Source organism: Pristis pectinata, chromosome 4 (genome assembly GCF_009764475.1).
Source record: "Pristis pectinata isolate sPriPec2 chromosome 4, sPriPec2.1.pri, whole genome shotgun sequence".
Lineage (NCBI taxonomy): Eukaryota > Metazoa > Chordata > Chondrichthyes > Rhinopristiformes > Pristidae > Pristis > Pristis pectinata.
Window position 1 is genome coordinate 60,977,635 of NC_067408.1, and position 13,696 is coordinate 60,991,330.

Below are 13,696 nucleotides of genomic sequence, written 5' to 3' on the forward strand. Positions count from 1 at the left end.
GATTCAAGTGCAATCCATCCTCTTTGAACAGGTCATACCTGCCCCAAAAGAGGCCCCAATGATCCAGAAAACTGAATCCGTGCTCCTTACTCCAATCCCTCAACTATGCATTGAACCTCCTCCTCATTCTGTTCCTATACCCACTGTCACTTAGCACAGGCAGTAATCCGGAAATTACTACCTTTGAGGTCCTGCTTCTCAACTTCCTTCCTAATTCTTTATAGTCTTTTTTCAGGACCTCATTCCTTTCCCTACCTATGTCGTTGTTACCAATATGTACCATGACCTCTGGCTGTTCTCCCTGCCCATTCAGGATATCTTGGCTATTAAATACTGAACTCCCACATGTCCTATAAATAAAAAACAAATGCTGGAGAGTTATCTACCTCTCCTTGATGTTCAAAGGAATATCATCACCAAATTCCCCATGATGACAAGAGAGTAGGTCAGAGGCTGGGTGTTCTTCAGCAAGTGACTCACCTCTTGACTCCCCATTTGTCTAGATGAATGTTATTTTAACATAACGTTAGAAACTAGACACAATTTAGGTCAAACTTGCCCACTTGATTGGCAGTCCATTTGCCAGCTTGACCATTCACACCTTCACCACTCTTCATGATGGACAATAGTCTTGCTGAAATGCCCACATTCCATGGATGAATAAGTAGAAAAAAAGAGAGCAGTGGGATATTGGGACTGATGCAGAGATTACAAGAGGGTGAGGCAGCAGGATTAATTTTGGATATACACATAGCTACAGTGAGAGTGGATCAGAGAACTGAGTTTTACATTGAAGCAGGCCGATGGGGAAAACATTGTTTAATGGGATATGAATTGGTCTAGCAAGAGCCTACACGGACACAATGGGCCTATCGGCGAAACAGGTCTACAGTCGATGCCATCTCCCTGGCCCTACACTCGGCTCTGGAGCATCTGGACAGTAAAGACACATACGTTAGACTATTGTTTATTGATTACATCTCTGCTTTCAATACAATAATCCCAAGCAAGCTTGTCACCGAACTCCGAGACCTAGGACTCAACACCTCCCTCTGTAACTGGATCCTTGACTTTCTAACAAACAGACCGCAATCAGTGAGGATAGGCAGCAATACCTCTGGCACGATTATTCTTATCACTGGTGCCCAACAAGGCTGTGTCCTCAGCCCTCTACTCTACTCCCTGTACACTCATGACTGTGTGGCCAGATTCTGCTCTAACTTCATCTACAAGTTTGTAGATGATACCACTGTTGTAGGCTGTATCTCAAACAGCGATGAGTCAGAGTACAGGAAGGAGATAGAGAGCTTAGTGGAATGGTGTCATGACAACAACCTTTCCCTCAATGTCAACAAAACAGGAAAGGGGGCGGTGTACATGCCACTGTCTACATCAATGGTGCTGAGGTAGAGAGGATTGAGAGCTTCAAGTTCCTGGAAGTGAACATCACCAACAGCCTGTCCTGGTCAAATCACGTAGATGCCACGGCCAAGAAAGCTCACCAGCACCTCTACTTCCTCAGGAGGCTAAAGAAATTTGGTTTGTCCCCTTTGACTCTCACCAACTTTTACCAATGCACCATAGAAAGCATCCTATCTGGATGTATCATGGCTTGGTATGGCAACCGCTCTGCCCAGGACTGCAGCAAGCTGCAGAGAGCTGTGGATACAGCCCAGCGCTTCACGGACACCAGCCTCTCCTCCTTGGGCTCTTGCTGTCTTGGTGAAGCAGCCAGCATAATCAAAGACCTCAACCACCCGGGACATTCTCTCTTCTCTCTTCTTCCATCAGGTAGAAGATACAGGAGCCTGAAGGCACGTACCACCAGACTTAAAGACAGCTTCTACCTCGCTGTGATAAGACTATTGAACGGTTCCCTTATATAATGAGATGGACTATGACCTCACGATCTACCTTGTTGTGACCTTGCACCTTATTGCACTGCACTTTCTCTGTAGCTGTGACACTTTACTCTGTACTGTTATTGTTTATAACTGTACTACATCAATTCACTCCGTACTAACCCAATGTAACTGCACTGTGTAATGAATTTACCTGTACGATCAGTTTATGAGACAAGTTTTTCACTGTACCTCGGTACAAGTGACAATAATAAACCAATACCAATACCAATAATCTCTGCATTGAAAATCACTACAATTCCTTGATTAATGTCAATGAAGCAAACTTAACTACCTAATCACAATTATAGATTTTTAATTATAACCTTCCTGTTTTTGAAGTTAGTAAGAAAGTTGTGTTAGTTTACGAAAGCAGAGATGTTTGGTTGAATCTTCTTCACTCTATTTTGTATACAAAATGATCACTGACAAAGCAAAACTGAAATTTCCAGGCTGGTGGTTAGAGTTACGGTAAAGGATAGGATTAGGTTTGTGATTGAGTCAGGTTTTAAAATCAGAAAATACTTATTTCTTTTCCTCTTGTGTGTATAGACTGGCCCACTGGGCATGTCCCAGTATATCAGAACCACAGCAGTGACAAATTACATAGCCATAGTAGTGTACTCCACCTGGTACCTACCTTCACTCTATCAAAGCAAGTCACTTGGTTTCACCCACATTTCATTGCTACCTAGGCTAACTTATTTCTCTTTCTCACATCTGATGAAAGATCCCTCATCTGAAATGTTAGCTGGTTCTCTTTCCACAGATGGTCCATGACCTGCTGAGTTTTAACAGTATTTTCTATTTCTGTTTCTGATTTCCAGCATCTGCAGCTTTTTGATTTCATATGCTATTAAAAATTGGGTGTTATGATGTTTTTTCAGTAGCAGTATCCCTTAGCAATATACAAATGTTTGCAGTAGGACTGTTGATCACAGTTAACGCATGTGGTGTGAGGTGGACGGGTGCAACAGCTGTGGAATTGGAGTGGGTAAAATCTGGAAATTGTGAACATTGGCCAAGAATTTTCTCAGAACTGTTATTTAACTCGATAACTAAGTCACTCACCCAAATGGATGTTGGAAGTCCTAAGACTGGGATCATGGATAAGAAGAACCATATCACGGTTGTAGAATGCAGCAGAGTAGATGTTCCTCTGCTGGCTTTTTGGAAAAGTTTTCCAATTAATCATTTTCACCTCCACCTTTCTATGTTGGCCTATAACTGTTTTCTCTTCATTATCTATCTAATTTTCTTTTGAAGGTCACTAGTGAATGTCCTCCAATCATTGTTTCAGGTAGTGGATTCCAAATCTTAACAGCTCAGTAGATAAAAACATTTTTCCCAAACCCATATCAGATACACTTGCCTATTATCTTAGACCTGCGTCCTTTGGTTATTGACCCTCTGGTAAGTGGAATCAATTTCTCTGTGTTGTATCAAAACCCTCCATAATTTTGAAAACCTCTTTAAATCTCATTTAACATACTCTGATTTAAGGAAAGCAATTTCAGCGTCTTTACTCTTCAAGTTACTAACAACCTTCATCACTAGTACTTAATAAATTACTTCTGTGTTCTCTCCAAGGCCCTGATACCCGTTACAGTTATCAATACCTTTTATGTGAAGTCTCGATGAGTTAAATAACTAAGTCACTCACCCATGTAAGTCCTGAAGAACTTCCACTAGAGAGGAAAAAAAACAGTGTCACAGTATGTAAGGAAGTAATATCTTGGTGAATGGTTTTGCCATTAATATCCAGATTTCCTTTATATGTCTGATGTTTGATGGTAAGATTTGTCAGCAAGTACTTTCTCTTAGCTTAATAGCGGCACTTACGTAAGTTTTTGATTTCATTCACGTCTTTTTCAAAAACAATATGAATCTTGAGTGAGAACATGAACCTTCTGACACAGTGTTAACCTTCCAGACAAACTGGTTTCTAAACTGGTAGTAGACCATGTATGTACTGCAAACCCAATCATCATGCAAGTGCCTATACCTTAAACTTGGCATTGGCAAGTTTAAGGTATAGTTGATCACAGGGTGGCTGTTTGATTGATAACTGCAAGACCATTGTAAGCACTGTGTGCTGAATGCCAGTCCCCAAACAATTGCCTACTGGGGTTATAATAGGCTTTCTGGCTTTATTGCAGATCATTAAAGGGCTTTTCACACTATCAACGCTTTGGTCTGTTGAGAATGTCCTGGTAACCTGGTTGTAAGACTGAGTTAACAGTCAGTTTTATACGGGTATCCGTTCTGTATGACGTTACTGGATGTATGAAAACTGTGAAGATTAAAGGAAGCAGATTCTTCTGCAGATTCCAGCACTCCTGGAATAGAGGAGCAGGGAGACACAAGGGTTCACAGGCTCAAACCTTCAAAGTAGTAAAAGCCCTTTGGGTCTGATTTTAACCATACTGTGCAGAAATGGAGTATAAAAACAAAGAAGTAATGCTAACATAATACAAATTGTTGACTAAGGCGCAATTCAGATATTAGGCTATATTTTGTCTCTCAGGACTCTATCTGGATGGAGATGACAAAGCACACACAGCCTTGAGATCTTTATCTTGGAGCCTGTGAAACAGCTCAACATATTTAATCTTGGATATATTCTGGGCATCTGAGGTCCCACTGTATTGGCTGCAGAAGTCCAAGTACTTTTTGGGGCTTAAGTGAGTAGCGACAGTGTGGAGAGAGAATCAGAGGGATTGTGGACCAAGGAAATGTTTCTGGTTGGTTATTTCTATTGTTGACATCTTATTTTGCAAGCCAGAAGCTAATGTTTCTTGTCATTGCTGCAATCACTTCATGAGTTATCCCTTCAAAATTGCCTGTTTTATTGTTCTGGTTTAACTGACAATAGCACCTCAAGCAGAAGGACTCTGGGTACACCTGTAGTTGGTCTTCAGAGAAGGAGTAAAGGGAAAGAGTTTGATGCACATGCACATTCATACATAGGTAGACTCTTACAAGTACATGCGTACACAAACAGGTACACAGATACATACATACATCTACGCACAATCATACCCTCACAGGCACACATGCACACAGATTCACAACAGAAGTCCAAACATGCAGCTTGCACACACAAATGCATGCATGCACATATATACATAAACAGGTGCACACATACAAGTACACACCTAAAACACATATATATGCTCATACATACAAATATGCAAATACACATGCACTCATACACACACACACACACACAAACACACACACACACACACACACACACACACACACACACACACACACAGAGGGATATATGAGCATTCAGACTCAGACAAACAGATGTGCATGGGTTCACACACAATCCTCAACCCTGAGAAACTAAGACAGGATACACTTCCTTAGTGCTGTTCCTGTTTGTGAATAGTGCATTTGAGAATCTGTTATGTGTAATTTTCATGAAAGTATCTGACCCCCTGTCCATCTCCCCCAGTCCTATCAATGGAGTCTTTATGCTCCAGTGTTTCCAGAGAACCAGAGAACCATAGAACAATACAGTACAATACAGGCCCTTCGGCCCACAATGTTGTGCTGACCTTTAAACCACGCCTAAGACTATCTAACCCCTTCCTCCCACATATCCCCTTATTTTAAATTCCTCCATATGCTTATCTAACAATCTCTTGAACTTGACCAATGTATCTGCCTCCACCACTAACCCATGCAGCGCATTCCATGCACCAACCACTCTCTGAGTGAAAAACCTCCCTCTGATATCTTTCTTGAACTTCCCACCCATTACTTTAAAGCCATGCCCTCTTGTATTGAGCATTGGTGCCCTGGGAAAGAGGCGCTGGCTGTCCACTTTATCTATTCCTCTTAATATTTTGTACACCTCTATCACATCTCCTCTCATCCTCCTTCTCTCCAAAGAGTAAAGCCCTAGCTCCCTTAGCCTCTCCTCGTAATCCATACTCTCCAATCCAGGCAGCATCCTGGTAAATCTCTTCTGCACCCTTTCCAATGCCTCCACATCCTTCCTATAATGAGGCAACCAGAACTGGACACAGTACTCCAAGTGTGGTCTAACCAGAGTTTTGTAAAGCTGCAACATTACTTTGCGGCTCTTAAACCCCATCCCATGACTTATGAAAGCTAACATCCCATAAGCTTTCTTAACTACCCTATCCACCTGTGAGGCAACTTTCAGTGATCTGTGGATATGAACCCCCAGATCCCTCTGCTCCTCCACACTGCCCAGAATCCTGCCATTAACCTTGTACTCTGCCTTGGAGTTTGTCCTTCCAAAGTGTACCATCTCACACTTCTCTGGATTGAACTCCATCTGTCACTTGTCAGCCCAGCTCTGCATCCTATCAATATTCTTCTGCAAGCTTCAACAGTCCTCCACACTATCCACAACACCACCAACCTTTGTTTCGTCTGCAAACTTGCTAACCCACCCTTCTACCCCCCATCCAAGTCGTTAATAAATATCATGAAAAGTAGAGGTCACAGAACCGATCCTTGTGGGACACCACTAGTCACAGCCCTCCAATCTGAATGCTCTCCCTCCACCACAACCCTTTGCTTTCTACAGGCAAGCTAATTCTGAATCCACACGGCCAAGCTTCCCTGGATCCCTTGGCCTCTGACCTTCTGAAGAAGCCTACCATGTGGAACCTTGTCAAACGCCTTACTAAAATCCATGTAGACCACATCTACTGCACTACCCTCGTCAATATTCCTGGTCACCTCCTCAAAGAACCCTATCAAGCTTGTGAGACATGATCTTCCCTTCGCAAGACATGATCTTCCCTTCAGTTACAATCAAACAGCCATTCCTTCCACTTGATTACCATTCTTTAGGAAAGATGTCAAGCCATAGAGTGAGAGTACAGGAAAGATGAAACTGGGAGATGAAACTGGAAATGCTGGAGAAGTCAGGGTTTATTTTTATGAAAACAGGTGGTCAAATGTGGGGGGTAATGATAAGGTAAATAGGAAGTTCTTTTGCATGATGCTGTTTCCTTCAGTGTTGTGCAAGTACAAATCTCTTTTATCTGGATTGAGACATGGTAGTAGGAACATCCGGGACATTTCATCTCATGCTGGATTTGTGCCTGGGTCCTCTGAGTCATGTTGCCCTTTCAATGCTAGGGTGCACAGGGTGAAGTCGGTCCCCTTTCAAAACTCATCTTAGAGCATGGTAGAGAAATATGGACCACTTTGTGTATAAAATCATGAGGGACATAGATAGGGTGAATGCTCCGTCTTTTTTACCAGGGTTGGGGTATCAAGAACTAGAGCGTATAGGTTTAAGGTGGGAGGGGAAAGATTTAATAGGAACTTGAGGGGTAACATTTTTACACAATGGGTGGTATGTATGTGGAATGAGATGCCAGAGGAAGTGGTTGAGGCAGGTAAAATAACAACTTTTACAAGGCAGTTGAACAGGTGCATGGATAGGAAAGGTTCAGGTTATGGGCCAAACATTGGCAAATGGGACTAGCTTGGATGGGCACCTTGGTCAGCATGGACCAATTGGGCTGAAGGGCCTGTTTCTGTGCTGTATGATTCTATGACTATCTCAGGGCAGGAAATCAAAGTTTTACGATGCACCCCCAGACAAAGACACTGCCAAGTAAGTTCATTCTTTATCTCTGCCTACCATCTTTCCCTCTCCCACCCACCAGCACCCACTCCACAATCAGTCAACTCCCAGAACTGATAGTTATTTCCCCAATTTTATTGCAGAATCAATGGGATGAGAATCAGGGACTGGAAGAATTGATGGTGAGCTCAGATTGGGGAGAAGCAATGTGATGCAGATCAGGGATTGGGAGATTCAATGGGATCCCGCTGGTTCCCAATTCCTCACATTACATTGAGTCTCCCAGTCCCTGATTCCCGCATCCTATTAATTCTCTCCAATCCCTGATGTCCCCCATTCCATTAATTCTGTTTGATCCAAATACCCTAGTCCCTGATCTCCTCATTCTCAATGATTTTCTGTCCCACAGTACCTATCCCATTGATCTCCCAAACCCTGATCTATCTATTTGATTCCCTTAGTCTTCAATCCTGCCATTCTATTGGTTTTCTCAGTCCCAGATCCTCCCATCATTTTGATTCTCCATCCCTTTGATTCTCTGAATACCAGCTCCTCCCATCCCGTTGATTCTCCTGATTGCCTATTCCCCCAATATCATTGTATGTTCCGGAATAAATTCCTCCACATCCCATTGATTCCTTCTGGTCCCCCATTCCCTATTCCATTGATTCTCCTAGTTTCAAGTTCTCCCATCCATTCATTCCTGCATTCTCTAAACCACCACCTCGATAATTCTCACAGTATCAAAACCTTCATCCCGTTGATTCTCACAGTCTCTGATCCTTGCATTCCCATCAGTTCTCTGGCCCTCGGATCCTATGTTGCATTCAATCTTCCCTGTTCTTAATATCACCATCCCATTCATTCTCCTGATCCCTGAAATACCATTCTCCCAGCTCCTTATCCCATCCCAATGATTCTCCCTGACTCTGGTCCCTGATTTCCCCATTGTATTGACACTCCCAATTCCAGAGCTTCCATTCTAATGATACTTCGTGTTCCCCGTCCCTGTGATTCTCCCACTTCTACATTTTCTCAAGCTGTTGATTCTATCAGTTCCAGATCCTTCCATCTCCCTGATTCCCCATCCCATTGATCCTCCATATTTCAGATTCTCCCGTTACATTGATATTTCCAGTACAGAATCCTGCATTCTGTTGACTCTTCTGGGACCTGATCCCTCCTTTCCATTGATTTTCTCGATCCAGGATCCTGCTGACCCATTGATTCTCCTGGAATACAATTCCCATCCCATTGATTCCCTCAATCCCCAAACCTCATGCCATCAATTCTCCACACCCCAATCCCCTCCCATTGATTGTCCCAATATCTGAACTGTCATTCCATTGATTCTCCCTCTACCATTTCCAGAATCTTCCATTCCATTGATTCTGTTTCTTCTCAATTCCCCAGTCCCATTGATTCCTTCCCTGTCCCTAATTAAATTAAAAAAATTTTATTTACAGCGTGGTAACAGGCCCTACCGGCCCAACGAGTCCGCGCTGCCCATTTTAAACCCATATTAACCTACCCGTACGTCTTTGCAATGTGGGAGGAAACCGGAGCACCCGGAGGAAACCCATGCAGACACAGGAGAACGCACAAACTCCTTACAGACAGCGATGGGAATCGAGCCCCGATAGCTGGTGCTGTAATAGCGTCACGCTAACCACTACGCTACTGTGCCACCCTCCATCCATCCTATTGATTTTTTTTGGTCCTCTATTTATCCATCCCATTTATTCCCCAATACTGAATGCTCCCAACCAATTCATTCTCCCATACCACCACACAATCCCATTGTTTATCCTAGTTCCTAATTTCTCCCACCCCATCTCATTGTTTCTCTTTATTTCTGATCTTACCACCACTTTGATTGTCTTGATTCCAGATCATTCATTCCCAAGGATTATACTGGTGCCTGATTCCCATCCCACTAATTCTCCCAGTCTCCAACCCCATCCCTTTGATTTGCCCTGTCCTTGAACCCTAACATAATGTTTCCCTCTTAGTTCCCTATGTCTATGACATTAACTCTCCTGATTTTCTATACCTTATCCCATTGATCCCTGATTTCTGCTTCCTTTATTTCTCCCAGTCTCCATCTCCATCCAATTGATTCTCCTAGTCCCCATTGCTCACCATCCCACTGATGCTTCCAGTCTTCGACACCCAATTCCAATGATTATCTCAGTGACCAATTTCACTCATCCCACTGACTCCCAATTCCTAATAAATCACACCTCACTGATTCTCCCAATTTCATTGATTCTCCCTGTCACATAGCTCCCATCCCTTTGATTCTGCTGGTCCCTGATCCCTACCCCAATGATCTCCTGCCCAATGATCCTTCCATCTCTTTGATTATCCCAGTCACGGATCGCTCCATTCCAGTTCTACGTGTCTCTGACCTTCCCTTCCCATTGTTTCTCCTGGTCCCTAATCTGACTATCCCATTGATTGTTCCTCTGCCCAGTTCCTGCATTCCATTCATTCTCCCCATCCTTGATCTCACATTCCATTTAATCCTGTCTTTCTTTCCCTCCATCCCATTGATTCTCTTGGTCCACAATTCCTCCCATATGATCATTTCTCCTGATGCATTATCCCCCAATACTATTGATTCCTTCCTGTTGATGATTGCCCATCCATTTGATTCTTCACATCCCTGAATTATCATTTCATTCATTCTGCTGGTGCTCAATCCCTGTCCCATTGGATCTTTCTGACTCCATTACACCCTTGCATTGATTCCTTCCAGTCTCTGATTCCCTCACCCCACCATCATACTAATTTTTCTGGTTGCTGATCCATTAATTCTCCTGGTCCCTGAACCCCATCCCATTAATTATCCTAATCCTAGATTTTCCCATCCTATTGATCTTCCAGGTCCCTGATAATGTCTGTCATATGGATTCAGCCCATCCTGGATATCCCCCATATCACTGATCTTTCCCATTATTCTGTCCCAATATCCTGATGATTGTCTCAGTCCACACTCCACCCCCCTCCCAACTTATTAATGATGACAACCCTCAATGCCCCTGCCCCACCTCTTGGATTCTCTTGGTTTCCTATCCCATCGTCCTATTGAATCTGCCTTCCCAAGTCTTGTCTGGAGTTCAGCCACCAACATCATCCGTGTTGGTAATGTTGGTGGCTGAACTCCCGACAGGACCTCTGTCTGTTCTAATCCTGGGTTCCTCTCTGTCCTGTCAGTCTGGACCATCCCACCCCAATACACAATTCAATGAGGGTTCTGATCCTGATCCTTCCCTCACTAACATCACTAGTGCTCATTCCACTCTTCCCATATGGTGGTCCCCGATGGTTGCTTCTGCTTTCCCCTCCCCCATTCCAACCTCCAGCCACTCTATAGCCCCAATATGGGACCAGTGTCCACTAATACTCATGATCTCAGCCTCCAAAAGGAGCCTGGGGAGGCACGTTGTGGGTTCTGAAAATGTCACACCTAGTTACCTAGGCCTTGCCTCTGGAGTCAGGGTCTAGGAATCTTGTGATGAGTAACTCGCCTCTTAACTCCCCAAAGTCTGTCCACCATCTACAAGGCTCAAGTCAGGAGTGTGGTGAAATACTCTCCACTTGTCTGGGTGAGTGCAGCTTCAACTACACGCAAGAAGCTCGACGCCATACAGGACATATCAGCCCACTTGATAGACACCCCATCATCAACCATTCACTCACTCCACTACTGATGCACAGTAGCAGCAGTTTGTACCATCTACAGGATGCACTGCAGTAACTCACCAAGACTCCTTAAACAGCACTTTCCAAAGCCACGACCTCTACCAGCTAGGAGGACAAGGGCAGCAAAAGCATGGGAACACCACTGCCTGGAAGTTATTCTCCAAGCTACACACCATCCTGATTTGGAAATATATTCCCATTCCTTCACCATTGCTGGGCCAAAACCCTGAAAGTCTCTTCTTAACAGCATTGTGGGTATACTCACACCTCAAGTACTGCAGTGGTTCAAGAAGGCAGCTCACCACCATCTTCTCAAAGGTAGTTAAGGATGGGCAATTAAATGCTGGCTCAGCCTGCGAAACCCACACGCTTGAATGAGTTTTAAAAAAAGCATATCTACTGTGTAGTGAATTGAGAACCAGAGGGTACGGAGTGAATGAAGAAAGGAAGGAATGAAAAATTAGCATATTTTAAGAGAGAGATTGGGAAATGGTTGTGAGTAGCTGTAGAGAACAGAGTCCAGGGTAGCCTTTACAAGATAAGTGAATAAATAAACTAAAGTGGATATTTAAAGTCATATGGGCAGCAGAAGGCTCAATTTGAGTGAGAACCTTTAATCTAGCCCAGTAGGGCACAATGGATGAATGACCCCCTCCACAGCTGTAATCATTAAAGTTAAGAGAAAATTAAACACAGATAGATTAAAGCTTAAAGCATTAAGGACCTTATTAAATTAAGCAAGCTGCTGCAGATATATTGATGTTGGTTTTTAAATGAATTGGTTTAACTTTCATTAATAATGGTTTTAGCTTTAAATCATTAACTGACTGCGCTCTGCTGTGTGGAATGCAGTCAATTCGGAAGCCCAGCGCCATCCCAGTGCCCTAGCCTCTGCAAGGTACCCTACTGCCTTTCCCTGCTGGTGAATATGAACCATGAAAGGAGGATTGTGACGTGGAGTGAGTTTACTCACCGCCTCCTCGTTGTTCTCAAACACTTCCCTCACCTCCTCGAAGTCACACTGCTCCTCTCTGCACTCTCGCTCCAAGTTGCCTGGTCTGAGCTCCTCCAGCAAGAAATTCTTACGTTTCTGTCTGCTCAAAAGTCCATGGGCAGCATTACTGGGGAGGAAGACTGAGAGGATATTTGGTGTTATTTCTTAAAGCCAATACTTTTATCGACAAAGTAAATAGCTAATGCACCAAAAGTGACCACACTGTAAGTTAGCTGCACACCCCGTGTGAGACAAACCTTGTTGATTTGCCTCTGTGGGAACAAGTGATGAGAGGACGAACCCCAGAAGCCAAGCCATTGTGGATAAAGTCCCCATAAAACCCTCCAGCTTCACTCTCTCCTAAAGCTAGACTGTGCAGGAAGGTTTAAAGTCCAGTATCTGATCTTACTGGGGGTTGTTTATTTTTGCAGTCAGTTATTACATCCAATGGACATTACTCTGAGCTCACATTTACCGCATTACTTTGTATAGTTCTCTGAAAAGTAATTAGGTCCAAATAATAAGCAAGGAGTGGGGTAGAGATCACCTCCTCTGTTAAATTAACTAAATGCAGCATTGAGCACACTCCAGTCTGGAGGCAACTGACCAGGCAATGACAATACCTAGAATAAACACAGTACACTCTGTTCAAGCTGTGCTCCCGTCATACCTCTTCCAATCTGTCCTTGTCCAAATCTACCAACCTTACCCTCTAGTACCTTTTCCCTCAGGTGCATGTCTACTTTCTTCTTAAATGTGTCCAAAGAATTCACTTGAGCCATTTTCAGAATCAGATTCACACATGCACTACTCTCTGGTTCAAGAGGTTTCTTCTGAATGCCCTGCTTGATTATTTTCTTGTCTGCCTCCTTTTGATGGCCTCAGGGTTTGCTCTTCCCTCCAAGTAGTAACTCTGGCCTAGATATTGAAACAGGACTGAAAAAGGGAGGTGATAGCACAGGGTTGGCAAATGCGTCTGTTTTGTGCGGTTCTCCAGGCTGTGCTGTTCCACTGTGCTTGAGGTCTCAGGTGTTGAATGCAGTATAACAGATCCTACACAAGAAAACTCAACAGAGCTCTTTCCTCTACCTCCTGCTGTCCTTATGGAGAGTGGAGATCACAGAAGAACTGAATCGAGGCCAGTCTTATTGCAGGGAAGAAGTTGGTAGGGGAGACAAGGGAAAGGGGTTGCGGAGGTAGGTTAGTCAGGCGAGATGATTGTTGAGGGGAGTCAAGCACACTACAAGAACACCAACAATGAGGGTGTGGGGATGGAAGTGATAAGTGATGGAAGCTAAAAGAGCAATCTACTGGGAGGCAGATGGATTACCTGGACACCCCAACATGACCCAGATAATGTTTAGATAACAGCAAGACAGGCCTTAACGTTTCAATTAAGACCTATCTCAACTTGCAAGGTCCATGCTTGGCTTCCTCTTTGGGAAGGATTTTGTGCAAATGATTACTTTTTATTTCAAGAATAAACTTTATTAATAAAAAATTATA

General features: G+C 43.5%; 1 protein-coding gene across 2 annotated transcripts in view; it reads right to left on the minus strand.

The window, feature by feature from the left end:
• Positions 1–12,739, minus strand: part of LOC127569915 (coagulation factor X-like) — a 39,400-nt gene extending 26,661 nt beyond the window's left edge. The window contains exons 1-3 of one of the 2 annotated variants that reach the window (XM_052014972.1): positions 12,448–12,739; positions 12,203–12,330; positions 3,565–3,589 (exon numbers count right to left, since the gene is read on the minus strand). In XM_052014972.1, the coding sequence (XP_051870932.1) occupies positions 3,565–3,589; positions 12,203–12,330; positions 12,448–12,526 (232 nt within the window). In that variant the 5' untranslated portion in view covers positions 12,527–12,739. Of the gene's footprint in view, positions 1–3,564; positions 3,590–12,169; positions 12,331–12,447 lie in introns of both variants that reach the window. The other variant, XM_052014971.1, reaches the window with a different exon arrangement.
• Between the last annotated feature and the right edge of the window lie 957 nt (positions 12,740–13,696).